The sequence below is a fragment of the Bombina bombina genome, chromosome 4, assembly GCF_027579735.1.
Source record: "Bombina bombina isolate aBomBom1 chromosome 4, aBomBom1.pri, whole genome shotgun sequence".
NCBI lineage: Eukaryota > Metazoa > Chordata > Amphibia > Anura > Bombinatoridae > Bombina > Bombina bombina.
In genome coordinates this window covers 791,945,580-791,973,042 of record NC_069502.1, presented here as the reverse complement: position 1 = coordinate 791,973,042, position 27,463 = coordinate 791,945,580, and the positions used below count along the sequence as shown (strand labels likewise).

The 27,463-nt window shown below is 41.3% G+C and overlaps 1 protein-coding gene across 1 annotated transcript in view; it reads right to left on the bottom strand.

Annotated features, from left to right (window-relative positions):
• Nucleotides 1-27,463, bottom strand: part of LOC128656987 (gastrula zinc finger protein XlCGF17.1-like) — a 159,078-nt gene that overhangs the window by 32,185 nt on the left and 99,430 nt on the right. The window contains exons 4-5 of the mRNA XM_053711196.1: nt 23,523-23,627; nt 16,487-16,591 (exon numbers count right to left, since the gene is read on the bottom strand). Coding sequence (XP_053567171.1) covers nt 16,487-16,591; nt 23,523-23,627 — 210 coding nt within the window. The remainder of the gene's footprint in view (nt 1-16,486; nt 16,592-23,522; nt 23,628-27,463) is intronic.

The window sequence follows — 27,463 nt, the reverse complement described above, 5'->3', positions numbered from 1 at the left end:
CACTGAGCTACGGAAGGACGAGGAATAGAATGAAGAACTTGACAAGCGTTTAGAAGTTTTACCTTTCTGACTTCTGTCAGGAAAATCCTCATTTCTAAAGAATCTATTATTGTTCCCAAGAAGGGAACTCTTGTCGACGGAGACAGGGAACTTTTTTCTATGTTCACCTTCCATCCATGAGATCTGAGAAAGGCCAGAACGATGTCTGTGTGAGCCTTTGCCTTTGAAAGAGACGACGCTTGTATTAGAATGTCGTCCAAGTACGGTACTACTGCAATGCCCCTTGGTCTTAGAACCGCTAGAAGGGACCCGAGTACCTTTGTGAAAATCCTTGGAGCAGTGGCTAACCCGAATGGGAGGGCCACAAACTGGTAATGTTTGTCCAGAAAGGCGAACCTTAGGAACTGATGATGTTCTTTGTAAATAGGAATATGAAGATACGCATCCTTTAGATCCACGGTAGTCATAAATTGACCTTCCTGGATTGTAGGCAGAATCGTTCGAATGGTTTCCATTTTGAACGATGGTACTCTGAGAAATTTGTTTAGAATCTTTAAATCCAGAATTGGTCTGAAAGTTCCCTCTTTTTTGGGAACTACAAACAGATTTGAGTAAAATCCCATTCCTTGTTCCGCCGATGGAACTGGGTGTATCACTCCCATCTTTAACAGGTCTTCTACACAATGTAAGAATGCCTGTCTCTTTATTTGGTTTGAGGATAAGTGAGACATGTGGAACCTTCCCCTTGGGGGTAGTTCCTTGAATTCCAGAAGATAACCCTGAGAAACTATTTCTAGTGTCCAGGGATCCTGAACATCTCTTGCCCAAGCCTGAGCAAAGAGAGAGTCTGCCCCCTACTAGATCCGGTCCCGGATCGGGGGCTACTCCTTCATGCTGTTTTGTTAGCAGCAGCAGGCTTCTTGGCCTGCTTACTCTTGTTCCAGCCTTGCATCGGTTTCCAGGCTGGTTTGGTTTGTGAAGCATTACCCTCTTGCTTAGAGGATGCAGAATTAGAGGCCGGTCCGTTCCTGAAATTACGAAAGGAACGAAAATTAGACTTATTCTTGGCTTTGAAAGGCCTATCTTGTGGGAGGGCGTGGCCCTTTCCCCCAGTGATGTCTGAGATAATCTCTTTCAATTCTGGCCCAAAGAGAGTTTTACCCTTGAAGGGAATATTAAGCAATTTTGTCTTGGATGATACATCCGCTGACCAAGACTTTAGCCAAAGCGCTCTGCGTGCCACAATTGCAAACCCTGAATTTTTCACCGCTAATCTAGCTAATTGCAAAGCGGCATCTAAAATAAAAGAATTAGCCAACTTAAGTGCGTGAACTCTGTCCATAACCTCCTCATATGGAGTCTCTCTACTGAGCGACTTTTCTAGTTCCTCGAACCAGAACCACGCTGCTGTAGTGACAGGAACAATGCACGAAATGGGTTGCAGAAGGTAACCTTGCTGTACAAAAATCTTTTTAAGCAAACCCTCCAATTTTTTATCCATAGGATCTTTGAAAGCACAATTATCCTCGATAGGAATAGTAGTGCGCTTGTTTAGAGTAGAAACTGCCCCCTCGACCTTAGGGACTGTCTGCCATAAGTCCTTTCTGGGGTCGACCATAGGAAATAATTTCTTAAATATAGGAGGGGGGACAAAAGGTATGCCGGGCTTCTCCCACTCCTTATTCACTATGTCCGCCACCCGCTTGGGTATAGGAAAAGCGTCGGGGTGCACCGGAACCTCTAGGAACTTGTCCATCTTGATTAATTTTTCTGGAATGACCAGGTTGTCACAATCATCCAGAGTAGATAACACCTCCTTAAGCAGTGCGCAGAGATGCTCTAATTTAAATTTAAATGTCACAACATCAGGTTCAGCCTGTTGAGAAATTTTTCCTGAATCTGAAATTTCCCCATCTGACAAAACCTCCCTCATGGCCCCTTCAGATTGGTGTGAGGTTATGACAGAGCAATTATCATCAGCGCCCTCCTGCTCTTCAGTGTTTAAAACAGAGCAATCGCGCTTTCTCTGATATGAAGGAATTTTGGATAAAATATTTGCAATGGAGTTATCCATTACTGCCGTCAATTGTTGCATAGTAATAAGCATTGGCGCACTAGAAGTACTAGGGGCCTCCTGCGTGGGCAAAACTGGCATAGACACAGAAGGAGATGATGTAGAACTATGTCTACTCCCTTCATCTGATGAAACATCTTGGGCAATTTAACTATCTGTGGCAGTACTGTCCTTACTTTGTTTGGACGCTATGGCACAATTATCACATAATTTTGAAGGGGGAGACACATTGACTTTCATACATATAGAACATAGCTTATCTGAAGGTACAGACATGTCCCAGCTACAGCCTTTGCTGCGACTTTACCAAAACCAGGGGGGAATATGATACCAAATGAAGCCTTCTAGGAACTTTTCCAACTACTTTCAGATCCTCACACATGCATCTGCATGTCTTGCTCTCAAAAGTAACTGTGCAGTAATGGCGCGAAAATGAGGCTCAGCCTACAACTGGGAAGGCCCTTCCTGACAGGAAAGGTGTCTAACACAGTGCCTGACGTTAAAAAACGTTCCCCAAGTTTATAAGTGTGAATAACAAGCATAAATATGTATAAAATGCCCAAATAAAGCAATTGATTTTGCCCATAAAAGTGTCTACCAGTTTTATAGCCCATATTAAGCCCTTTATTCTGTTTGAGACTAAGAAAATGGCTTACCGGTCCCCATGAGGGGAAATGACAGCCTTCCAGCATTACACAGTCTTGTTAGAAATATGGCTAGTCATACCTTAAGCAGAAAAGTCTGCTAACTGTTTCCCCCAACTGAAGTTACTTCATCTCAACAGTCCTATGTGGAAACAGCAAACGATTTTAGTTACTGTCTGCTAAAATAATCTTCCTCTCACAAACAGAATTCTTCATCTTTTTCTGTTTCAGAGTAAATAGTACATACCAGCACTATTTTAAAATAACAAACTCTTGATAGTAGAATAAAAAAACTACAACTAAACACCACATACTCTTAACCATCTCCGTGGAGATGTTGCCTGGGCAACGGCAAAGAGAATGACTGGGGTGGGCGGAGCCTAGGAGGGACTATATGGCCAGCTTTGCTGGGACTCTTTGTCATTTCCTGTTGGGGAAGAGATATTCCCACAAGTAAGGATGACGCCGTGGACCGGACACACCAATGTTGGAGAAATCTCGGAGTTCTGCTGACTTTCTTCACTGTAAGTTCATCTTGAACTCTTACTATTTTTCCCTTTATCTATATAAGCAACATTACTTCTCTACTCTTATCTCTACTCTTTCTTCAAACCAAAAACGTCTGTTCTCCACATTCAATACTCTTCGCCGCCCACCCCCACCACAACTTATCTCTCAGCTCAAGATTTTGCCAGCTACTTCAACAACAAAATAGACTCAATGAGAAATGAAATCAGCTCTCAACATACTACCGGTCTCCCACCCCCTCAAAAGCTCACAATCATCCAAAACTCACATAGCCATAAATTTAGCTCTTTTGCCTCTGTTACAGAGGAAGAAGTTTCTGCCCTTATACTATCCTCTCACCTCATTAACTGTCCCCTCGACCCCATCCCCTCACAAGTACTCCCCTCCCTCTCTTCTACCCTGTCTGGGTATCTGTGAATCGCATTAAATAAACTGCATATGTATCAAATACATTTTAATATTTCAGATCAGCTAATGTCTCCCTTGACATGAGTTGTGTGGGCTGTAGCCATAACAGACCAACCCCCCCTTCTTCTTGGTTACACAGGAGACAACAAAGGATTTAGACCTTTGTATAGATAAGACCAATAGGCAACTTCAAAGTAAATATTAGCACTATGGAGCCCTCAGATGTGTATGCCCATATATGGGTTTCCTGCCCAAGATGGGTAATAAACTTACAGGCCCCTGGAAGGAGCATTCGCTGGGTCTGGGACTGAACTTTTTGGAGCCTAAATATATGCAAAAGAAATAGGTTTTTCATGATGGGGAACCAATTTACATACAAGAGTTGATTATCCCTTGCTGAGTGGATACACAGGATCTCCTGTTTAGCAGACTTGGTGACAACTTAGATTTTAAATAGCAGAATGTATACTTAAAAAGTCATATAAATGATTTGTCTATAATTTTCAAATCTATTTAAAATACTCAAATAACATATATATATGAACCAGGGAGATGTGTCTAATGCATAAGATACCTTTAAATCTAAAGTGAATATACAACTGTCTATTTTAAGTGTTTAACCAACTTACTTCAGAATAACAACATTGTTTCTTTCATTTCAGACAGAGGAGAAAACAGTCAATTGTCCCAGAAATTATATCTAAATTGTGTTTTTCGCCACAATTCAACCGGATCGAGTTGATTGACACCTCCCTGCTGGCAGCCCATTGGCCGCGAGTCTGCAGGGGGCGGCGTTGCACCAGCAGCTCTTGTGAGCTGCTGGTGCAATACTGAATACGGAGAGCATATTGCTCTCTGCATTCAGCGAGATCTTGCGGACCTGATCCGCACTGTCGGATCAGGTCCGCAAGACCGTTGTTAAATAGGCCTCCATGTCTTGAAATACTCAGGGAAATAGTATGACATAATCCAATACACATGGAACATGTGGCTAGTTAATTCTGGAAATTAAAGGATATTTAATAAACATTTTAAGGTGAGATATTTAAACTGCAGCAATATTTGATGGTAAAACTGCATTTCTGGTTGTCTGCTGCCACCTATAGTTCAAAGATGGTATTGCAACCAAAGGGAATTATAGTATCAAATAGCCTATGAGATGTTTATATTCCCAGAGCCAATCAGGGACAAGTTCTGTTAAGGGCCTATCAAAGAGACAAGCTCCAAGGGCCTATCAAAATCTTGTGGGAATGATTGAAGGAAAGGAGGAGGGATTCTTGCATAAGAACCCACACACATACACTAGACAAAGGAGAAAATCAAAGAAGCACAACTTTTGGAGAGAAAAATACACAGGTTTTATGTCAATTATATTCTCTGCCATTTTGGGACACTTTCTTGAACAAAGGAAGATAACATTTTGAGGCCTGTATCCTTATGCATAGTGGATAAATCCTTCTTAGATGACCCACAAGAAGAAAATGAACATTCATTTGGTGATCGGGTAAACTATAAGTTAAATATATATATAATAATTAATTTAAAGGTGTTCTAAAACTATAGTTATAGCGTAGTTGTGATTTAAAAGGAGAATTTATTCTTATATTTAATATTAATTAGACCAAGGGTAGTAAGTATACTGGTATTAAATATTAATGTTTAGGAAGAATTTTGTATTTTAGTATCATACATTAATTACAGTTATTGCTATATTTATATTTTAGAATTTGCCTTATTGTAGCTAAATAAGAGGTTAAATTTGGGTCAGACATATTGGCATATAAATTGGCTGTTTGCATTAATAATATATATAATTTCTGGTGTTTTTAATTGACGTTATATAGAATCATTTGTGGGCTAAGTTGCTTAATTATACTTGTCTGAAAGTTATCTTAAATCTACTGAGATCCAGTAAGATTTGTGTGAAGTATCTTGTTATACTGTTTATCTAAACACTGTTAAGCTAACGGTCCATATATTGTGGTATTTTAATGCAATTCATTGTGAGTAAAGTTAGTTTTAAAGGTATATCTTTTATGATTTTTGTAAAGAATATTATAACAACATAAGCGTGTATAGTCGATTCATAATCTAGTCTCTTTTCTATATAAATATATTTCAATGCGTTTATAAATTTAACTAATCTCAAGAATTTAGGAATAAATATTAATTTCAATTATTTCGTATATACATTTTAATTGGAGGTTGTTTTAAAGAATGATAACAAATAAATTGTATTATAACCCTGGTATATACTGATAACCCTTACCCCTATACTCACACACAACTTCAACCTCTCCCTCAGCACTGGTATAGTTCCCACATCTCTTAAACATGCATTAGTCACACCTATCCTCAAAAACCTTCTCTCGATCCAATCTCCCCATCCAACTACCGCCCTATTTCCCTACTCCCTCTTGCCTCAAAGCTTCTTGAAAAGGTAGTATATGCATGTCTATCCCATTTCCTTACATTAACTTCCTCCTTGATCCACTGCAATCTGGATTTCACTTCCCTCACTTAACAGAGACAGCAATTGTTAAGGTTACCAACGACATACTTACAGCAAAATCCAAAGGCCACTTCTCTCTACTTCTCTTCCTTGATCTGTCTGCAGCCTTTGATACTGTCAACCACCCTCTTTTGCTCCATACCCTCCAATCCTTCAGCATCTGTGACACAGCTCTCTCTTGGTTCTCTTCCTAGATGTCTAACCGTACCTTTAGTGTAGCCTTCTCTGGGGCATCCTCTGCCCCGTTACCTTTTTCTGTTGGGGTACCGCAAGGCTCTGTCCCTGGTCCCCTTGTCTTCTCAATCTACACGTCTTCATTAGGTTCCTTAATAAATTCCCAAGGGTTTTACTATCATTTGTATGCCGACGATACCCAAATCTACCTCTCTGCACCAGAACTATCTCCTTACTTGCTAACCCGTGTCACTAACTGTCTCTCTCATATCTCATCTTGGATGTCCTCTCACTACCTCAAGCTAAATCTCTGAGCTCCTTATTTTCCACCCTTCTTCCAAAATCTCTACCCCCATGTCTCTATAACTGTTGATAACTCCATCATTACCCCAACCTCACATGCCCAATGTCTTTGGGTCACACTTGACTCAGATCTTTCTTTCACTTCTCACATTCAGTCCTTGGCTAAAGCCTGCCGGTTCCACTTTAAGAACATCGCTAAATCAGACATTTCCTTACACAAGACAAAAACAAAATTTATGCTTACCTGATAAATTCATTTCTCCTGTAGTGTGGTCAGTCCACGGGTCATCATTACTTCTGGGATATTATCTCCTCCCCTACAGGAAGTGCAAGAGGATTCACCCAGCAGAGCTGCTATATAGCTCCTCCCCTCTACGTCACCTCCAGTCATTCGACCAAAGGACCAACGAGAAAGGAGAAGCCCAAGGGTGTAGTGGTGACTGGAGTATAATCCAAAAATTTTTTAAGCCTGCCATAAAAAACAGGGCGGGCCGTGGACTGACCACACTACAGGAGAAATGAATTTATCAGGTAAGCATAAATTTTGTTTTCTCCTGTTAAGTGTGGTCAGTCCACGGGTCATCATTACTTCTGGGATACCAATACCAAAGCAAAAGTACACGGATGACGGGAGGGACAGGCAGGCTCTTTATACGGAGGGAACCACTGCCTGAAGAACCTTTCTCCCAAAAACAGCCTCCGAAGAAGCAAAAGTGTCAAATTTGTCAAATTTGGAAAAAGTATGAAGAGAAGACCAAGTTGCAGCCTTGCAAATCTGTTCAACAGAAGCCTCATTCTTAAAGGCCCAAGTGGAAGCCACAGCTCTAGTAGAATGAGCTGTAATTCTTTCAGGAGGCTGCTGTCCAGAGAGAGAGGTAGCTGAAGCTTTTTGACCTCTCCTCTGACCAGAATAAACGACAAACAGGGAAGACGTTTGACGAAAATCCTTAGTTGCCTGTAGATAAAATTTCAGGGCACGGACTACATCTAGATTGTGTAGCAGACGTTCCTTCTTCGAGGAAGGATTAGGACACAAAGATGGAACAACAATCTCTTGATTGATATTCCTGTTAGTGACCACCTTAGGTAGGAACCCAGGTTTAGTACGCAGAACTACCTTGTCTGAATGAAAAATCAGATAAGGAGAATCACAATGTAAGGCAGATAACTCAGAAACTCTTCGAGCCGAGGAAATAGCCATTAAAAACAGAACTTTCCAAGATAACAACTTGATATCAATGGAATGAAGGGGTTCAAACGGAACACCCTGTAAAACATTAAGAACTAAGTTCAAACTCCATGGCGGAGCAACAGTTTTAAACACAGGCTTGATCCTAGCTAAAGCCTGACAAAAAGCTTGAACGTCCGGAACTTCTGACAGACGTTTGTGTAAAAGAATAGACAGAGCTGAAATCTGTCCCTTTAAAGAACTAGCAGATAACCCCTTTTCTAAACCTTATTGTAGAAAAGACAATATCCTTGGAATCCTAACCTTACTCCATGAGTAACTCTTGGATTCGCACCAATATAAGTATTTACGCCATATTTTATGGTAAATCCTTCTGGTAACATGCTTCCTAGCCTGTATTAAGGTATCAATAACTGGCTCAGAAAAACCACGTTTTGATAAAATCAAGCGTTCAATTTCCAAGCAGTCAGCTTCAGAGAAGTTAGATTTTGATGTTTGAATGGACCCTGGATCAGAAGGTCCTGTTTCAGAGGTAGAGACCAAGGCGGACAGGATGACATGTCCACTATATCTGCATACCAAGTCCTGCGTGGCCATGCAGGTGCTATTAGAATCACTGATGCTCTCTCCTGTTTGATTCTGGCAATCAATCGAGGAAGCATCGGGAAGGGTGGAAACACATAAGCCATCCCGAAAGTCCAAGGTGCTGTCAAAGCATCTATCAGAACCGCTCCCGGATCCCTGGATCTGGACCCGTAGCGAGGAAGCTTGGCGTTCTGACGAGACGCCATGAGATCTATCTCTGGTTTGCCCCAACGTCGAAGTATCTGGGCAAAGACCTCCGGATGAAGTTCCCACTCCCCCGGATGAAAAGTCTGACGACTTAAGAAATCCGCCTCCCAGTTCTCCACTCCCGGGATGTGGATTGCAGACAGGTGGCAAGAGTGAGACTCTGCCCAGCGAATTATCTTTGATACTTCCATCATTGCTAGGGAGCTTCTTGTCCCTCCCTGATGGTTGATGTAAGCTACAGTCGTGATGTTGTCCGACTGAAACCTGATGAACCCCCGAGTTGTTAACTGGGGCCAAGCCAGAAGGGCATTGAGAACTGCTCTCAATTCCAGAATGTTTATTGGAAGGAGACTCTCCTCCTGATTCCATAGTCCCTGAGCCTTCAGAGAATTCCAGACAGCACCCCAACCTAGAAGGCTGGCGTCTGTTGTTACAATTGTCCAGTCTGGCCTGCTGAATGGCATTCCCCTGGACAGGTGTGGCCGATAAAGCCACCATAGAAGAGAATTTCTGGTCTCTTGATTCAGATTCAGAGTGGGGGACAAATCTGAGTAATCCCCATTCCACTGACTTAGCATGCACAATTGCAGCGGTCTGAGATGTAGGCGTGCAAAAGGTACTATGTCCATTGCCGCTACCATTAAGCCGATCACCTCCATGCATTGAGCTACTGACGGGTGTTGAATGGAATGAAGGACCCGGCATGCATTTTGAAGCTTTGTTAACCTGGCTTCTGTCAGGTAAATCTTCATTTCTACAGAATCTATCAGAGTCCCCAAGAAGGGAACTCTTGTGAGTGGAAAGAGAGAACTCTTCTTTTCGTTCACCTTCCATCCATGCGACCTTAGAAATGCCAGTACTAACTCTGTATGAGACTTGGCAGTTTGAAAGCTTGAAGCTTGTATCAGAATGTCGTCTAGGTACGGAGCTACCGAAATTCCTCGCGGTCTTAGTACCGCCAGAAGAGTACCCAGAACCTTTGCGAAGATTCTTGGAGCTGTAGCCAATCCGAATGGAAGAGCTACAAACTGGTAATGCCTGTCTAGAAAGGCAAACCTTAGATACCGGTAATGATTTCTGTGAATCGGTATGTGAAGGTAAGCATCCTTTAAATCCACTGTGGTCATGTACTGACCCTCTTGGATCATGGGCAAAATTGTTCGAATCGTTTCCATCTTGAACGATGGAACTCTTAGGAATTTGTTTAGGATCTTTAAATCCAAGATTGGCCTGAAAGTTCCCTCTTTTTTGGGAACTACAAACAGATTTGAGTAAAACCCTTGTCCTTGTTCCGACCGCGGAACTGGATGGATCACTCCCATTAATAAAAGATCTTGTACGCAGCGTAGGAACGCTTCTTTCTTTATTTGGTTTGTTGACAACCTTGACAGATGAAATCTCCCTCTTGGGGGAGAGGATTTGAAGTCCAGGAGGTATCCCTGAGATATGATCTCTAACGCCCAGGGATCCTGAACATCTCTTGCCCAAGCCTGGGCGAAGAGAGAAAGTCTGCCCCCTACTAGATCCGGTCCCGGATCGGGGGCCCTCGATTCATGCTGTCTTAGGGGCAGCAGCAGGTTTCCTGGCCTGCTTGCCCTTGTTCCAGGACTGGTTAGGCTTCCAGCCTTGTCTGTAGCGAGCAACAGCTCCTTCCTGTTTTGGTGCAGAAGTTGATGCTGTTCCTGTTTTAAAATTACGAAAGGAACGAAAATTAGACTGTCTAGCCCTAGGTTTGGCTTTGTCCTGAGGCAGGGCATGGCCTTTACCTCCTGTAATGTCAGCGATAATCTCCTTCAAACCGGGCCCGAATAAGGTCTGCCCTTTGAAAGGTATATTAAGCAATTTAGATTTAGAAGTAACATCAGCTGACCAGGATTTTAGCCACAGCGCTCTGCGTGCCTGAATGGCAAATCCGGAATTCTTAGCCGTAAGTTTAGTTAAATGTACTACGGCATCTGAAATAAATGAGTTAGCTAACTTAAGGGTTCTAAGTTTGAGTGTAATCTCATCTAGTGTAGATGATTCAAGTGTCTCTTCCAGAGACTCAAACCAAAATGCTGCTGCAGCCGTGACAGGCGCAATACATGCAAGAGGTTGCAATATAAAACCTTGTTGAACAAACATTTTCTTAAGGTAACCCTCTAACTTTTTATCCATTGGATCTGAAAAGGCACAGCTATCCTCCACCGGGATAGTGGTACGCTTAGCTAAAGTAGAAACTGCTCCCTCCACCTTAGGGACCGTTTGCCATAAGTCCCGTGTGGTGGCGTCTATTGGAAACATTTTTCTAAATATCGGAGGAGGTGAGAACGGCACACCGGGCCTATCCCACTCCTTAGTAACAATTTCAGTAAGTCTCTTAGGTATAGGAAAAACATCAGTACTCGCCGGTACCGCAAAATATTTATCCAACCTACACATTTTCTCTGGTATTGCAACTGTGTTACAATCATTCAGAGCCGCTAACACCTCCCCTAGTAATACACGGAGGTTTTCCAGCTTAAATTTAAAATTTGAAATATCTGAATCCAATCTGTTTGGATCAGAACCGTCACCCACAGAATGAAGTTCTCCGTCCTCATGTTCTGCCGACTGTGACGCAGTGTCTGACATGGCCCTAATATTATCAGCGCACTCTGTTCTCACCCCAGAGTGATCACGCTTGCCTCTAAGTTCTGGTAATTTAGCCAAAACCTCAGTCATAACAGTAGCCATATCCTGTAATGTGATTTGAAATGGCCGCCCAGATGTACTCGGCGCTACAATATCACGCACCTCCCGAGCGGGAGATGCAGGTACTGACACGTGAGGCGAGTTAGTCGGAATAACTCTCCCCTCGTTGTCTGGTGAAATATGTTCAATTTGTACTGATTGACTTTTATTTAAAGTAGCATCAATACAGTTAGTACATAAATTTCTATTGGGCTCCACTTTGGCATTAGCACATATAGTACATGTATCTTCCTCTGAATCAGACATGTTTAACCCACTAGCAATTAACTAGCAACTTGGAAATGCTTTTTCAAGTAATTTACAATAATATGAAAACGAACTGTGCCTATAAGAAGCACAGAAAAAATTATGACAGTTGGAAATAATTAAGTTATAGCATCAAAACTTTGTAAGAAATATACAATTTTAGCAAAGGATTGTTCCCATTAGCAAAGGCTAACTAACCCTGGCAGCAGAAAAAATACACAAATAAACGTTTTTTATCACAGTCAACTACACTCTTCACAGCTCTGCTGTGATGATTACCTCCCTCAAAAAAGGCTTTGAAGATCCCTGAGTTCTGTAGAGATGAACCGGATCATGCAGGAAGAAAATGAACCTCTGACTGAGTTTTTTGATGCGTAGTAAAAGCGCCAAAAATGGCCCCTCCCCCTCACACATAACAGTGAGAGAGATCAGTGAACTGCTTTAAATTAAACAAAACTATTGCCAAGTGGAAAAAATAGTGCCCAAAATATTTTTTCACCCAGTACCTCAGAGAAATAAACGTTTTTACATGCCAGCAAAAAAACGTTTAACCTCAATAAATTAATTGTTATTAAAAACCTATTGCAAGTCCCTGCAAAATAGGTTAAGTCTATGCATACAGTATAAATCCAGTGAAGTACCATTCCCCAGAATACTGAAGTGTAAAATATACATACTTGACAGCCTGATACCAGCTACATCTACTGCATTTAAGGCTGAGTTTACATTATAACGGTATGGCAGGATTTTCTCATCAATTCCATGTCAGAAAATAACAAACTGCTACATACCTCTTTGCAGAATAATCTGCCCGCTGTCCCCTGATCTGAAGTTTACCTCTCCTCAGATGGCCGAGAAACAGCAATATGATCTTAACTACTCCGGCTAAAATCATAGAAAAAACTCAGGTAGATTCTTCTTCAAATTCTACCAGAGAATGAATAACACACTCCGGTGCTATTATAAAATAACAAACTTTTGATTGAAGGTAATAAACTAATTAAATCACCACAGTCCTCTCACACATCCTATCTATTCGTTGGGTGCAAGAGAATGACTGGAGGTGACGTAGAGGGGAGGAGCTATATAGCAGCTCTGCTGGGTGAATCCTCTTGCACTTCCTGTAGGGGAGGAGATAATATCCCAGAAGTAATGATGACCCGTGGACTGACCACACTTAACAGGAGAAACTAAGATTTTAATCTACTCTCTCATCCTTTCCAGCCTCGACTACTGCAACTCCATCCTCTCTGGTCTCCCTAGCTGCCGCCTAGCTCCTTTACAATCCATAATGAATGCCTCTGCCAAGCTCATCTTCCTTACATGTTGCTCTTCATCTGCCGCACCTCTCTGCCAATCCCTTCACTGGCTTCCTCTTTCCTCCAGGATTAAACACAAAATTCTCACTCTGACACACAAAGCCCTCAATTTAATTGCTCCCCTCTACATCTCAGACCTTGTCTCCAGATACTCTCGCTCCACTCATGAGCTACTCCTCTCTTGTTACCTACTCACATTATCATTTACAAGATTTCTCCAGACTGGCTCCCATCTTATGGAGCCTCGCTCCACAAGACTCTCCCCTAGTTTTAAAAGCTTAAAGTGCTCCCTGAAGACTCTACTATTCAGGGACGCATACAACCTACACTAACCTTCCTATCTCCACTGCTATCCCCTTAAACCCCATAGCATGTAAGCCTATGAGCCCAGCTGTTTGTAGTCCACCTTCATAAGAGCCGACTACAACAGTGCAAATCTCGGCAGGACCCTCTACCCATTTGATCCCTATAATTGTTTTTTTATATACCACCAATGTTCATAGCGCTGCAGAACCTGTTAGCGCTCTACAAATACCTGATAATAATAATAAAAGCCAGTTAAGTAGTGAAAAAAACTTTCTGTTTCAATTAAATGTGAAAGTTGTTTAAAATTTTATGATCTATCTGAATCATGAAAGAAAAAAAAATTGGGTTCCTTTAAAAGGCAGAATCACTTAAACGGGATTTACACACTAACATGTATCTGCTGTGTAACCGTCTGATAAATATAACTGTTATTTACATGACACAAAATTTTACCATCACAGAATCTTCCCTTTACTTAATATGCGCTAATCACCTGTAGCCATATTTATAGGAACTTCATTCCCCTCAGTCTTCACCTGATCACATACATTCGGTTCTTCTCCATGCTCAACCACTGAGCCATCTGAAGATTTTACATCAATATGGCCTATACAGTGAGAATACACGTGTATGTGTAAGTTGTTTGTACCCTACATGCCTCAGACACGACATATGTGCACACTCGCCAGTATTCCTCATGCACCAGGCACATCATACATCCCTGTACCCTGTGTACTTCAAACACAACAAATGTGCACACTAATCTGAAACCTTTGTTCCACATACAACACATGTGCACACTCACCTGTAACCATGTCCCCTCAAGCATAACATGCGTGCACATGCACCTGTAACCTGTTTCCCTCAGACACAACAAATGTGCACACGCACCTGTAACATATCACTGTCAGACAACACACGTGCACACTCATCTGTAACCCACATCCCCCCGGCACAACACACGTGCACACTCACCTGTCAGGATATCTGGGAATGTTATTAAATAATATAAATATATTATTTAATATATATATATATATATATATATATATATATATACTGTATATATATATATGGTTTTGTACACCAAATAATTCATTTTATTTGTAAAACTCCAGATGTCACTGTAACAAGACCAACTCCTCTCTCATTCATCAAAGGAATTGTTTGCATAGTTATATCAAAAAGAACAACATTGGTCCTAGAACTATAAGAGATAAGGTCACATCTAAAGAGCTTTTGATCACAGTCTCAGAAGAAAGGTAACTTCTAATAGATCATTGTTGGATAGCCTTCCCAGGAACCCCTGTGGATAAACAGACATGATGTCTAAGATTTTCCTTTGAGGCCTAATGAGATTCGGAGAACCAGTTTGGCTGGAAAGATGACTAAATATCACCTAGGTATTAAATTGTGCCAGTTGTGTTGAATCCACAAATTCTAGATGTTACATCTAGATGAAGATTAGCTAAGCAGAGACACATGTTTTGCATTATAACTTGCAAATTCATTTTTGAATCACAACTTATGTTTAAATCTCAAACATTAAATATATGCCTTAGACTGTATTAAATGTCTATATATGGATCTGGGGAAATACAATTCAGATTGTAAAGGATTAAATAACAATTGTAATAATCCCACTTTAAAATATGTAACATGTTTATATATTTTTTTCTGTCTCCTAGACATCTAAAGGACAAATTGGGATACATATGCTGAGTTAATAAATAGCAATACAGTCAATTTAAAATGTCCAATTTTAGTAACCTATTCCTTTATATTTTTCAGGCACCAAATAAGTACACATATAATTGATATTTTAAACAATATCCTATGTGTTTTGTACTCTCAAAGAGAGATATACAGATATGAAATATTAATCGGTATGGGATAGTAATCCAATGTAGATATAATTATATGAAAATGACATATGTTTGCTGATCTCAAAGTATGTATGTCATATTAAGATGATTCTGGGGAAAGCAAATGATCAACAATGTAATTGCTTATTGGTATGATCGCTAGAAACATGCTTGTATTTAGTATTGGAGTAATCAGAAAAATGACATTATATTATCCCATCTGTAATTAAAATTGTAAGTGATTAATGCAAAAAGTTATAGTATGTTTAATAATCACTATATAGGGAGATATTTGGATTAGCAGTAAATGATGGTGAGCCTGTATTTGCTGGTTGTCTGCTGCCCCCTAGGGGATTGGAGCTGGTATTACAGCCAAATAAATTGTCTATTAGAACACATGCAGAGCCAGTCAGGGAGGCGTCTCCCAAAATAACCTATGAGATGTTCAGATCCAAGGGCGAATCACAGACAAGCTTCCGAAGGGCCTATCATATCGTTTCACCAATGATTTAGATAATATAAGCTGAATGCAAGAGGAGAAATGGGCTGGCTGACTTTTTGCTGAGTTTTGGACTGATAACTTGCTGCGTTGGGACACAGTCACTATAAGCAAAATTGGGCTACCCTTTTATTATCCATATTGCAATACCCTTATTTCATATGAGGTGAAACAAGAAGTTCTGGAAGCTGAATTATCGATTTGGTTATTTTGGTGAAGTATACGCGATTGATAAATCTATATTTCAATATTTAAATCAAAGGTATTTGGTAACTATAACTAAATTGCAGTTAGAAATTTTAAAAGGGCACTTTAGATTTTAGATTGCATTCATAGTCCTGTGTAGTCTTAACTAGTCACTCTTGCATGCTAAGTAATTAATTTATTTGCTAGATAAATATCCTTTGTGTTGCATATTTCTTAGTCAGGCCCATTATTGTAAGTAAATCTTTCTGGTGTGCATTAAGTCATTGGTAACTATATTATATTTTAGAACTTGCCTTAATTGTAGCTAAAAAGAGTTTATTTCAGCTTTGAGAAATTGGCTGCTAAAGCATCTTGTTATATCATTTAACTAGGCACTCTCAAGTTGGTGACCCATATTGTGATATTTCATAGTGGTGATGTAATGCAATTCAATTGTGAATAAGGTTAATTCTAAAGATATATTTGGTGTTCTTTGTAAAGAATATTGTAACAGTTTACGCTTGTATAGTTTGATTCATAACCTGGTTCCTATAAATATAATTCAATGTGTCTATAAATTCTAACTAATATAAAGAATTTAGGAATTTACATAAATAAATTGTTTTGTATATGCATTTTATTGGGTGTTTGTTTTAAAGAATAATTATTAAATATATTGTATTATAACCCGGCCATATACTGACACACCTGAGCTGATACTGTCACTGCTTTCCTCATCTGTTGGTCCCAGCTGACGCCTCACACACAGATCGTCTGTTATCACAACTTTCTCTATATCAGTGTTATCTGCGTCTGTACAAATAAAACAGATTTTATAACTTTACCATAAAGATTTTTTCAAGTGGCGTGCCAATGTTAACGCATACAATATTAAATTATTGTGTCCAAGATAAAAAATAACAATTACACTCATATACACAATCTAATAAAAAATTAATTTGTGCTCGTCGGGTTACCACGAGTGAAGACCTGGGGGCCGAATTATCAAGCTCCAAAAGGAGCTTGATGCCCCTGTTTCCGCACGAGTCTTCGGGCTACCCGGAAACAGCAGTTATGAAGCAGCAGTCTAAAGACCGCTGCTCTATAACTGATCTGCTGCCTCTGAGGCTGCGGTCTTCAATCCGCCCAATCCTATACGATCAGGCTGATTGAAATCCCCTGCTAGCGGCCAATCTGCAGGGGGCGGGGCATTACACAAGAAAATACATAAAAAAACAGAATTTATGTTTACCTGATAAATTTCTTTCTCCAACGGTGTGTCCGGTCCACGGCGTCATCCTTACTTGTGGGATATTCTCTTCCCCAACAGGAAATGGCAAAGAGCCCAGCAAAGCTGGTCACATGATCCCTCCTAGGCTCCGCCTACCCCAGTCATTCGACCGACGTTAAGGAGGAATATTAGCATAGGAGAAACCATATGGTACCGTGGTGACTGTAGTTAAAGAAAATAAATTATCAGACCTGATTAAAAAACCAGGGCGGGCCGTGGACCGGACACACCGTTGGAGAAAGAAATTTATCAGGTAAACATAAATTCTGTTTTCTCCAACATAGGTGTGTCCGGTCCACGGCGTCATCCTTACTTGTGGGAACCAATACCAAAGCTTTAGGACACGGATGAAGGGAGGGAGCAAATCAGGTCACCTAAATGGAAGGCACCACGGCTTGCAAAACCTTTCTCCCAAAAATAGCCTCAGAAGAAGCAAAAGTATCAAACTTGTAAAATTTGGTAAAAGTGTGCAGTGAAGACCAAGTCGCTGCCCTACATATCTGATCAACAGAAGCCTCGTTCTTGAAGGCCCATGTGGAAGCCACAGCCCTAGTGGAATGAGCTGTGATTCTTTCGGGAGGCTGCCGTCCGGCAGTCTCGTAAGCCAATCTGATGATGCTTTTAATCCAAAAAGAGAGAGAGGTAGAAGTTGCTTTTTGACCTCTCCTTTTACCTGAATAAACAACAAACAAGGAAGATGTTTGTCTAAAATCCTTTGTAGCATCTAAATAGAATTTTAGAGCGCGAACAACATCCAAATTGTGCAACAAGCGTTCCTTCTTTGAAACTGGTTTCGGACACAGAGAAGGTACGATAATCTCCTGGTTAATGTTTTTGTTAGAAACAACTTTTGGAAGAAAACCAGGTTTAGTACGTAAAACCACCTTATCTGCATGGAACACCAGATAAGGAGGAGAACACTGCAGAGCAGATAATTCTGAAACTCTTCTAGCAGAAGAAATTGCAACTAAAAACAAAACTTTCCAAGATAATAACTTAATATCAACGGAATGTAAGGGTTCAAACGGAACCCCCTGAAGAACTGAAAGAACTAAATTGAGACTCCAAGGAGGAGTCAAAGGTTTGTAAACAGGCTTGATTCTAACCAGAGCCTGAACAAAGGCTTGAACATCTGGCACAGCTGCCAGTTTTTTGTGAAGTAACACCGACAAGGCAGAAATCTGTCCCTTCAGGGAACTTGCCGATAATCCTTTTTCCAATCCTTCTTGAAGGAAGGATAGAATCCTAGGAATCTTAACCTTGTCCCAAGGGAATCCTTTAGATTCACACCAACAGATATATTTTTTCCAAATTTTGTGGTAAATCTTTCTAGTTACAGGCTTTCTGGCCTGAACAAGAGTATCGATAACAGAATCTGAGAAACCTCGCTTCGATAAAATCAAGCGTTCAATCTCCAAGCAGTCAGCTGGAGTGAAACCAGATTCGGATGTTCGAACGGACCCTGAACAAGAAGGTCTCGTCTCAAAGGTAGCTTCCAAGGTGGAGCCGATGACATATTCACCAGATCTGCATACCAAGTCCTGCGTGGCCACGCAGGAGCTATCAAGATCACCGACGCCCTCTCCTGATTGATCCTGGCTACCAGCCTGGGGATGAGAGGAAACGGCGGGAACACATAAGCTAGTTTGAAGGTCCAAGGTGCTACTAGTGCATCCACTAGAGCCGCCTTGGGATCCCTGGATCTGGACCCGTAGCAAGGAACTTTGAAGTTCTGACGAGAGGCCATCAGATCCATGTCTGGAATGCCCCATAGTTGAGTGACTTGGGCAAAGATTTCCGGATGGAGTTCCCACTCCCCCGGATGCAATGTCTGACGACTCAGAAAATCCGCTTCCCAATTTTCCACTCCCGGGATGTGGATAGCAGACAGGTGGCAGGAGTGAGACTCCGCCCATAGAATAATCTTGGTCACTTCTTCCATCGCTAGGGAACTCCTTGTTCCCCCCTGATGGTTGATGTACGCAACCGTCGTCATGTTGTCTGATTGAAACCGTATGAACTTGGTCCTCGCTAGCTGAGGCCAAGCCTTGAGAGCATTGAATATCGCTCTCAGTTCCAGAATATTTATCGGTAGAAGAGATTCTTCCCGAGACCAAAGACCCTGAGCTTTCAGGGATCCCCAGACCGCGCCCCAGCCCATCAGACTGGCGTCGGTCGTGACAATGACCCACTCTGGTCTGCGGAATGTCATCCCTCGTGACAGGTTGTCCAGGGACAGCCACCAACGGAGTGAGTCTCTGGTCCTCTGATTTACTTGTATCTTTGGAGACAAGTCTGTATAGTCCCCATTCCACTGACTGAGCATGCACAGTTGTAATGGTCTTAGATGAATGCGCGCAAAAGGAACTATGTCCATTGCCGCTACCATCAACCCGATCACTTCCATGCACTGAGCTACGGAAGGAAGAGGAACGGAATGAAGTATCCGACAAGAGTCCAGAAGTTTTGTTTTTCTGGCCTCTGTTAGAAAAATCCTCATTTCTGAGGAGTCTATAATTGTTCCCAAGAAGGGAACCCTTGTTGACGGGGATAGAGAACTCTTTTCCACGTTCACTTTCCAGCCGTGAGATCTGAGAAAGGCCAGGACGATGTCCGTGTGAGCCTTTGCTCGAGGGAGGGACGACGCTTGAATCAGAATGTCGTCCAGGTAAGGTACTACTGCAATGCCCCTTGGTCTTAGCACCGCTAGAAGGGACCCTAGTACCTTTGTGAAAATCCTTGGAGCAGTGGCTAATCCGAAAGGAAGCGCCACAAACTGGTAATGTTTGTCCAGGAATGCAAACCTTAGGAACCGATGATGTTCCTTGTGGATAGGAATATGTAGATACGCATCCTTTAAATCCACCGTGGTCATGAATTGACCTTCCTGGATGGAAGGAAGGATAGTTCGAATGGTTTCCATCTTGAACGATGGGACCTTGAGAAATTTGTTTAAGATCTTGAGATCTAAGATTGGTCTGAACGTTCCCTCTTTTTTGGGAACTATGAACAGATTGGAGTAGAACCCCATCCCTTGTTCTCTTAATGGAACAGGATGAATCACTCCCATTTTTAACAGGTCTTCTACACAATGTAAGAACGCCTGTCTTTTTATGTGGTCTGAAGACAACTGAGACCTGTGGAACCTCCCCCTTGGGGGAAGTCCCTTGAATTCCAGAAGATAACCCTGGGAGACTATTTCTAGCGCCCAAGGATCCAGAACATCTCTTGCCCAAGCCTGAGCGAAGAGAGAGAGTCTGCCCCCCACCAGATCCGGTCCCGGATCGGGGGCCAATATTTCATGCTGTCTTGGTAGCAGTGACAGGTTTCTTGGCCTGCTTTCCCTTGTTCCAGCCTTGCATTGGTCTCCAAGCTGGCTTGGCTTGAGAAGTATTACCCTCTTGCTTAGAGGACGTAGCACTTTGGGCTGGTCCGTTTTTACGAAAGGGACGAAAATTAGGTCTATTTTTTGCCTTGAAAGGCCGATCCTGAGGAAGGGCGTGGCCCTTACCCCCAGTGATATCAGAGATAATCTCTTTCAAGTCAGGGCCAAACAGCGTTTTCCCCTTGAAAGGAATGTTTAGTAGCTTGTTCTTGGAAGACGCATCAGCCGACCAAGATTTCAACCAAAGCGCTCTGCGCGCCACAATAGCAAACCCAGAATTCTTAGCCGCTAACCTAGCCAATTGCAAAGTGGCGTCTAGAGTGAAAGAATTAGCCAATTTGAGAGCATTGATTCTGTCCATAATCTCCTCATAAGGAGGAGAATCACTATCGAGCACCTTTATCAGTTCATCAAACCAGAAATATGCAGCTGTAGTGACAGGGACAATGCATGAAATGGGTTGTAGAAGGTAACCCTGCTGAACAAACATCTTTTTAAGCAAACCTTCTAATTTTTTATCCATAGGATCTTTGAAAGCACAACTATCCTCTATGGGTATAGTGGTGCGTTTGTTTAAAGTAGAAACCGCTCCCTCGACCTTGGGGACTGACTGCCATAAGTCCTTTCTGGGGTCGACCATAGGAAACAATTTTTTAAATATGGGGGGAGGGACGAAAGGAATACCGGGCCTTTCCCATTCTTTATTAACAATGTCCGCCACCCGCTTGGGTATAGGAAAAGCTTCTGGGAGCCCCGGCACCTCTAGGAACTTGTCCATTTTACATAGTTTCTCTGGGATGACCAACTTTTCACAATCATCCAGAGTGGATAATACCTCCTTAAGCAAAATGCGGAGATGTTCCAACTTAAATTTAAATGTAATCACATCAGATTCAGCCTGATGAGAAATGTTTCCTGAATCAGTAATTTCTCCCTCAGACAAAACCTCTCTGGCCCCCTCAGATTGGGTTAGGGGCCCTTCAGAGATATTAATATCAGCGTCGTCATGCTCTTCAGTAACTAAAACAGAGCAGCCACGCTTACGCTGACAAGGGTTCATTTTGGCTAAAATGTTTTTGACAGAATTATCCATTACAGCCGTTAATTGTTGCATAGTAAGGAGTATTGGCGCGCTAGATGTACTAGGGGCCTCCTGAGTGGGCAAGACTCGTGTAGACGAAGGAGGGAATGATGCAGTACCATGCTTACTCCCCTCACTTGAGGAATCATCTTGGGCATCATTGTCATTATCACATAAATCACATTTATTTAAATGAATAGGAATTCTGGCTTCCCCACATTCAGAACACAGTCTATCTGGTAGTTCAGACATGTTAAACAGGCATAAACTTGATAAGAAAGTACAAAAAACGTTTTAAAATAAAACCGTTACTGTCACTTTAAATTTTAAACTGAACACACTTTATTACTGCAATTGCGAAAAAACATGAAGGAATTGTTCAAAATTCACCAAATTTTCACCACAGTGTCTTAAAGCCTTAAAAATATTGCACACCAAATTTGGAAGCTTTAACCCTTAAAATAACGGAACCGGAGCCGTTTTAAGCTTTAACCCCTTTACAGTCCCTGGTATCTGCTTTGCTGAGACCCAACCAAACCCAAAGGGGAATACGATACCAAATGACGCCTTCAGAAAGTCTTTTCTAAGTATCAGAGCTCCTCTCACATGCGACTGCATGCCATGCCTCTCAAAAACAAGTGCGCCACACCGGCGCGAAAATGAGACTCTGCTCATGCTTTGGGAAAGCCCCTAAGAAATAAGGTGTCTAATACAGTGCCTGCCGATATTATTATATCAAAATACCCAGATAAAATGATTCCTCAAGGCTAAATATGTGTTAATAATGAATCGATTTAGCCCAGAAAAGTCTACAGTCTAAATAAGCCCTTGTGAAGCCCTTATTTACAATCGTAATAAACATGGCTTACCGGATCCCATAGGGAAAATGACAGCTTCCAGCATTACATCGTCTTGTTAGAATGTGTCATACCTCAAGCAGCAAGAGACTGCACACTGTTCCCCCAACTGAAGTTAATTGCTCTCAACAGTCCTGTGTGGAACAGCCATGGATTTTAGTTACGGTTGCTAAAATCATTTTCCTCATACAAACAGAAATCTTCATCTCTTTTCTGTTTCTGAGTAAATAGTACATACCAGCACTATTTCAAAATAACAAACTCTTGATTGAATAATAAAAAACTACAGTTAAACACTAAAAAACTCTAAGCCATCTCCGTGGAGATGTTGCCTGTACAACGGCAAAGAGAATGACTGGGGTAGGCGGAGCCTAGGAGGGATCATGTGACCAGCTTTGCTGGGCTCTTTGCCATTTCCTGTTGGGGAAGAGAATATCCCACAAGTAAGGATGACGCCGTGGACCGGACACACCTATGTTGGAGAAATGTCATATAAATATTAAACATTTTTATATAAGGGTTCAAATGTATATGGTATATGACAAATATATATAACTAGAGAAAGAGAGAGAGAAATATATATTTTAAAATAAATAGAACATTTTCTTCTATGTGAAGGACAATGGAATGTAAAGTATTCATAACTCATGTCAAGTTGAGCGCACTTGGTTAAATGCGGTCGGGTTAGCAATCGAGCAATAAGTGTTATGTTTTTCTTTTTAAATTCAGCTCCATTGAAGTCTAGGGGAGACGAAGTAAAAGTGGTCATGGTATCTGAGCTTTGCTGGTGCGCAAACCATTTACTTTCAACTTGTAATACGAGTGTTATCACACTCATGTAAAAGGATTACTTTCAGTGGTATTAGCGCACAAGGAAAGCACTAAATACTGATCCACTTGTAATGTGCACACTAATCTGTAACTTTTGTTCCACATACAACATATGTGCACACTCACCTGTAACTGTGTCCCCCTAAGCACAACATGAGTGCACATGCACCTGTAACCTATCTCTCTCAGACACAACACACGTGCACACTCACCTGTAACCCACGCCCGCCCCGGCACATAACACGTGCACACTCACCTGTAACCCACTTCCCCCCGGCACAACACATATGCACACTCACCTGAGCTGATACTGTCACTGGTTTCCTCATCTGTTGGTCCCAGCTGACGTCTCACACACAGATCTTCTGTTATCTGAGCTTTTCCTATATCAGTGTTATCTGCGTCTGTACAAATAAAGCAGATTTTTTTTTTTGTATATATTTTTTATTGAGGTTTAATTCACGGCACATAAAAAATGCATTTCAGGAAAATCAATACACAGTAATTGTTTCCAGTTATACAACCAATATTACTTCAACAAATTATACATAACATCGTTACATGGTGTTGTTTAAATAATATTAGTAAACATCATGCTTGCGAATTAGACTGTAAGTCTTCTAAATGATATCTAAAGCCACTTTTGGACCTCGCTGTACTATAATAGGTATAAAGCTACAGAAGACACCCGTGAACACAAGGGATCCCAAGTGATAAACCTCCATTTTCTATTTTATAGAATATCTACAGCAGGTTCATGTATTTAGTTAGTATGGGCTCAAACCTAGAAGAGGCCATAACGTCAATTTAAAGGGACAGTCAATTAAAAAAAAAAATGTCATGATTCAGATAGAGAATGTAATTTTAAACAACTTTCCAATTTACTTTTATCACCCATTTTGCTTTGTTCTCTTGGTATTCTTAGTTGAAAGCTAAACCTAGGAGGTTCATATCCTAATTTCTTAGACCTTGAAGGTCGCCTCTAATCTAAATACATTTTGACAGTTTTTCACCACTAGAGGGCATTAGTTCATGTGTTTCATATAGATAACATTGAACTTATTAAAGTGAATTTACCGAGGAGTGAGCACTGATTGGCTAAAGTGCATGTCTGTCAAAAGAATTGAAATAAAGGGGCAGTCTGCAGAGGCTTAGATACAAGGTAATTACAGAGGTAAAACGTCTATTATTATAACTGTGTTTATTATGCAAAACAGGGGAATGGGTAATTAAGGGATTATCTATCTTTTAAAACAACAATTCTGTTGTTGACTGTCCCTTTAAAGCACTTTGAGGCCCTCAGGAACTATAATACAACCTGTGATAAGAGATACAGTAGGTAATATATAAAAATGCAAAACAGTTTGCTGAGATTAGAGATATGCACATTTTAAAACAAACTTTGAGATACAAGACCACTCATGCTTAATGTCAAGTTGAATTTTGTGGAACTATTAGCAGTAACATGATAATTGTAAAACTGTAGGAGGATAAAGTTTAAGTCTTAAAAGTTGAAAGGATTAAAGAGAGCAGGGGACTGTCATATATAAGATAATTTCCTGGAAGGGGCTGTATGGAGGGGATCAGGGAGCTATTTTTCAAGAGCATACTTATCTATACTATAACTGCGCTTATAATGTCCGTCGCCATCGGCAGTTGCGCACGCATCCTCAATGGAATGTTGGCTGCGCGCACAGCTAAAAGAATTCACCTGAATCCACCGAAGTCTTTCACCACCCTGCCAATTTCAGAATCCACCGGGATACAGCGAAGGCAAACGGAGCATTACAAAAAAAAACAAAACACCGCCAGCACGAAGTATAACAAAAAATAAACCTGAACCTCCCACACGAAGTATTAACACATACACCGCAAACCCACACATTGCAAAATAATAAAATAATTAACCCCTTAATCCCTTAACCGTCAACCACCCACATCGCAATAAACCTAATTACCCTATTAACCCCTAAACCGCAAAACCCCCACATCGCAATAAACCCAATTATCCTATTAACCCCTAAACCGCAAAAACCCCACATCGCAATAAACATAATTAACTTATTAACCTCTAAACCTCAAAACCCCCATATCGCAATAAACCTATTTACCCTATTAACCCCTAATCCGCAAAATCCCCACATATAATAGCAATAATGCTAATTAACCTATCAACCCCTTAAACCGCCAAAACCCACAAAGCAAATAACAAATTAAATTACTAAGGCGCCTAACCTAACACCCCCTAAATTAACACAAATTACCTAAACTAAAAAATACTAAAGTTACAAAAAATAAAAAACAGAATTTATGCTTACCTGATAAATTACTTTCTCCAACGGTGTGTCCGGTCCACGGCGTCATCCTTACTTGTGGGATATTCTCTTCCCCAACAGGAAATGGCAAAGAGTCCCAGCAAAGCTGGTCACATGATCCCTCCTAGGCTCCGCCCACCCCAGTCATTCGACCGACGGACAGGAGGAATATATATAGGAGAAACCATATGATACCGTGGTGACTGTAGTTAGAGAAAATAATTCATCAGACCTGATTAAAAAAACCAGGGCGGGCCGTGGACCAGACACACCGTTGGAGAAAGTAATTTATCAGGTAAGCATAAATTCTGTTTTCTCCAACATTGGTGTGTCCGGTCCACGGCGTCATCCTTACTTGTGGGAACCAATACCAAAGCTTTAGGACACGGATGAAGGGAGGGAGCAAATCAGGTCACCTAAACAGAAGGCACCACAGCTTGCAAAACTTTTCTCCCAAAAATAGCCTCCGAAGAAGCAAAAGTATCAAATTTGTAAAATTTGGCAAAAGTGTGCAGTGAAGACCAAGTCGCTGCCTTACATATCTGATCAACAGAAGCCTCGTTCTTGAAGGCCCATGTGGAAGCCACAGCCCTAGTGGAGTGAGCTGTGATTCTTTCAGGAGGCTGCCGTCCGGCAGTCTCATAAGCCAATCGGATAATGCTTTTAAGCCAAAAGGAAAGAGAGGTAGAAGTCGCTTTTTGACCTCTCCTTTTACCAGAATAAACAACAAACAAGGAAGATGTTTGTCTGAAATCTTTAGTAGCCTCTAAATAGAACTTTAGAGCACGGACAACGTCCAAATTGTGTAACAAACGTTCCTTCTTTGAAACTGGATTCGGACACAAAGAAGGTACAACTATCTCCTGGTTAATATTTTTGTTAGAAACAACTTTAGGAAGAAAACCAGGCTTAGTACGCAAAACCACCTTATCTGCATGGAACACCAGATAAGGAGGAGAACACTGCAGAGCAGATAACTCTGAAACTCTTCTAGCAGAAGAAATTGCAACCAAAAACAAAACTTTCCAAGATAGTAACTTAATATCTATGGAATGTAAGGGTTCAAACGGAACCCCTTGAAGAACTGAAAGAACTAGATTTAGACTCCAGGGAGGAGTCAAAGATCTGTAAACAGGCTTGATCCTAACCAGAGCCTGAACAAATGCTTGAACATCTGGCACAGCTGCCAGTCTTTTGTGTAGTAAGACAGATAACGCAGAGATCTGTCCCTTTATAGAACTAGATAATCCTTTCTCCAAACCTTCTTGAAGAAAGGAGAGAATCTTAGGAATTTTTATCTTATTCCATGGGAATCCTTTGGATTCACACCAACAGATATATTTTTTCCATATTTTATGGTAATTTTTTCTAGTTAAAGGTTTTCTGGCCTGAACCAGAGTATCTATCACCGAATCTGAAAACCCACGCTTTGATCGAATCAAGCGTTCAATCTCCAAGCCGTCAGTTGGAGGGAGACCAGATTTGGGTGTTCGAATGGACCTTGAACAAGAAGGTCCTGTCTCAAAGGTACCTTCCATGGTGGAGCCGATGACATATTCACCAGGTCTGCATACCAAGTCCTGCGTGGCCACGCAGGAGCTATCAAGATCACCGAGGCCCTCTCCTGATTGATCCTGGCTACCAGCCTGGGAATGAGAGGAAACGGTGGGAATACGTAAGCTAGGTTGAAAGTCCAAGGAGCTACTAGTGCATCTACTAGAGTCGCCTTGGGATCCCTGGATCTGGACCCGTAGCAAGGAACCTTGAAGTTCTGACGAGACGCCATCAGATCCATGTCTGGAATGCCCCATAATTGAGTTATTTGGGCAAAGATTTCCGGATGGAGTTCCCACTCCCCCGGATGGAATGTCTGACGACTCAGAAAATCCGCTTCCCAATTTTCCACTCCTGGGATGTGGATCGCA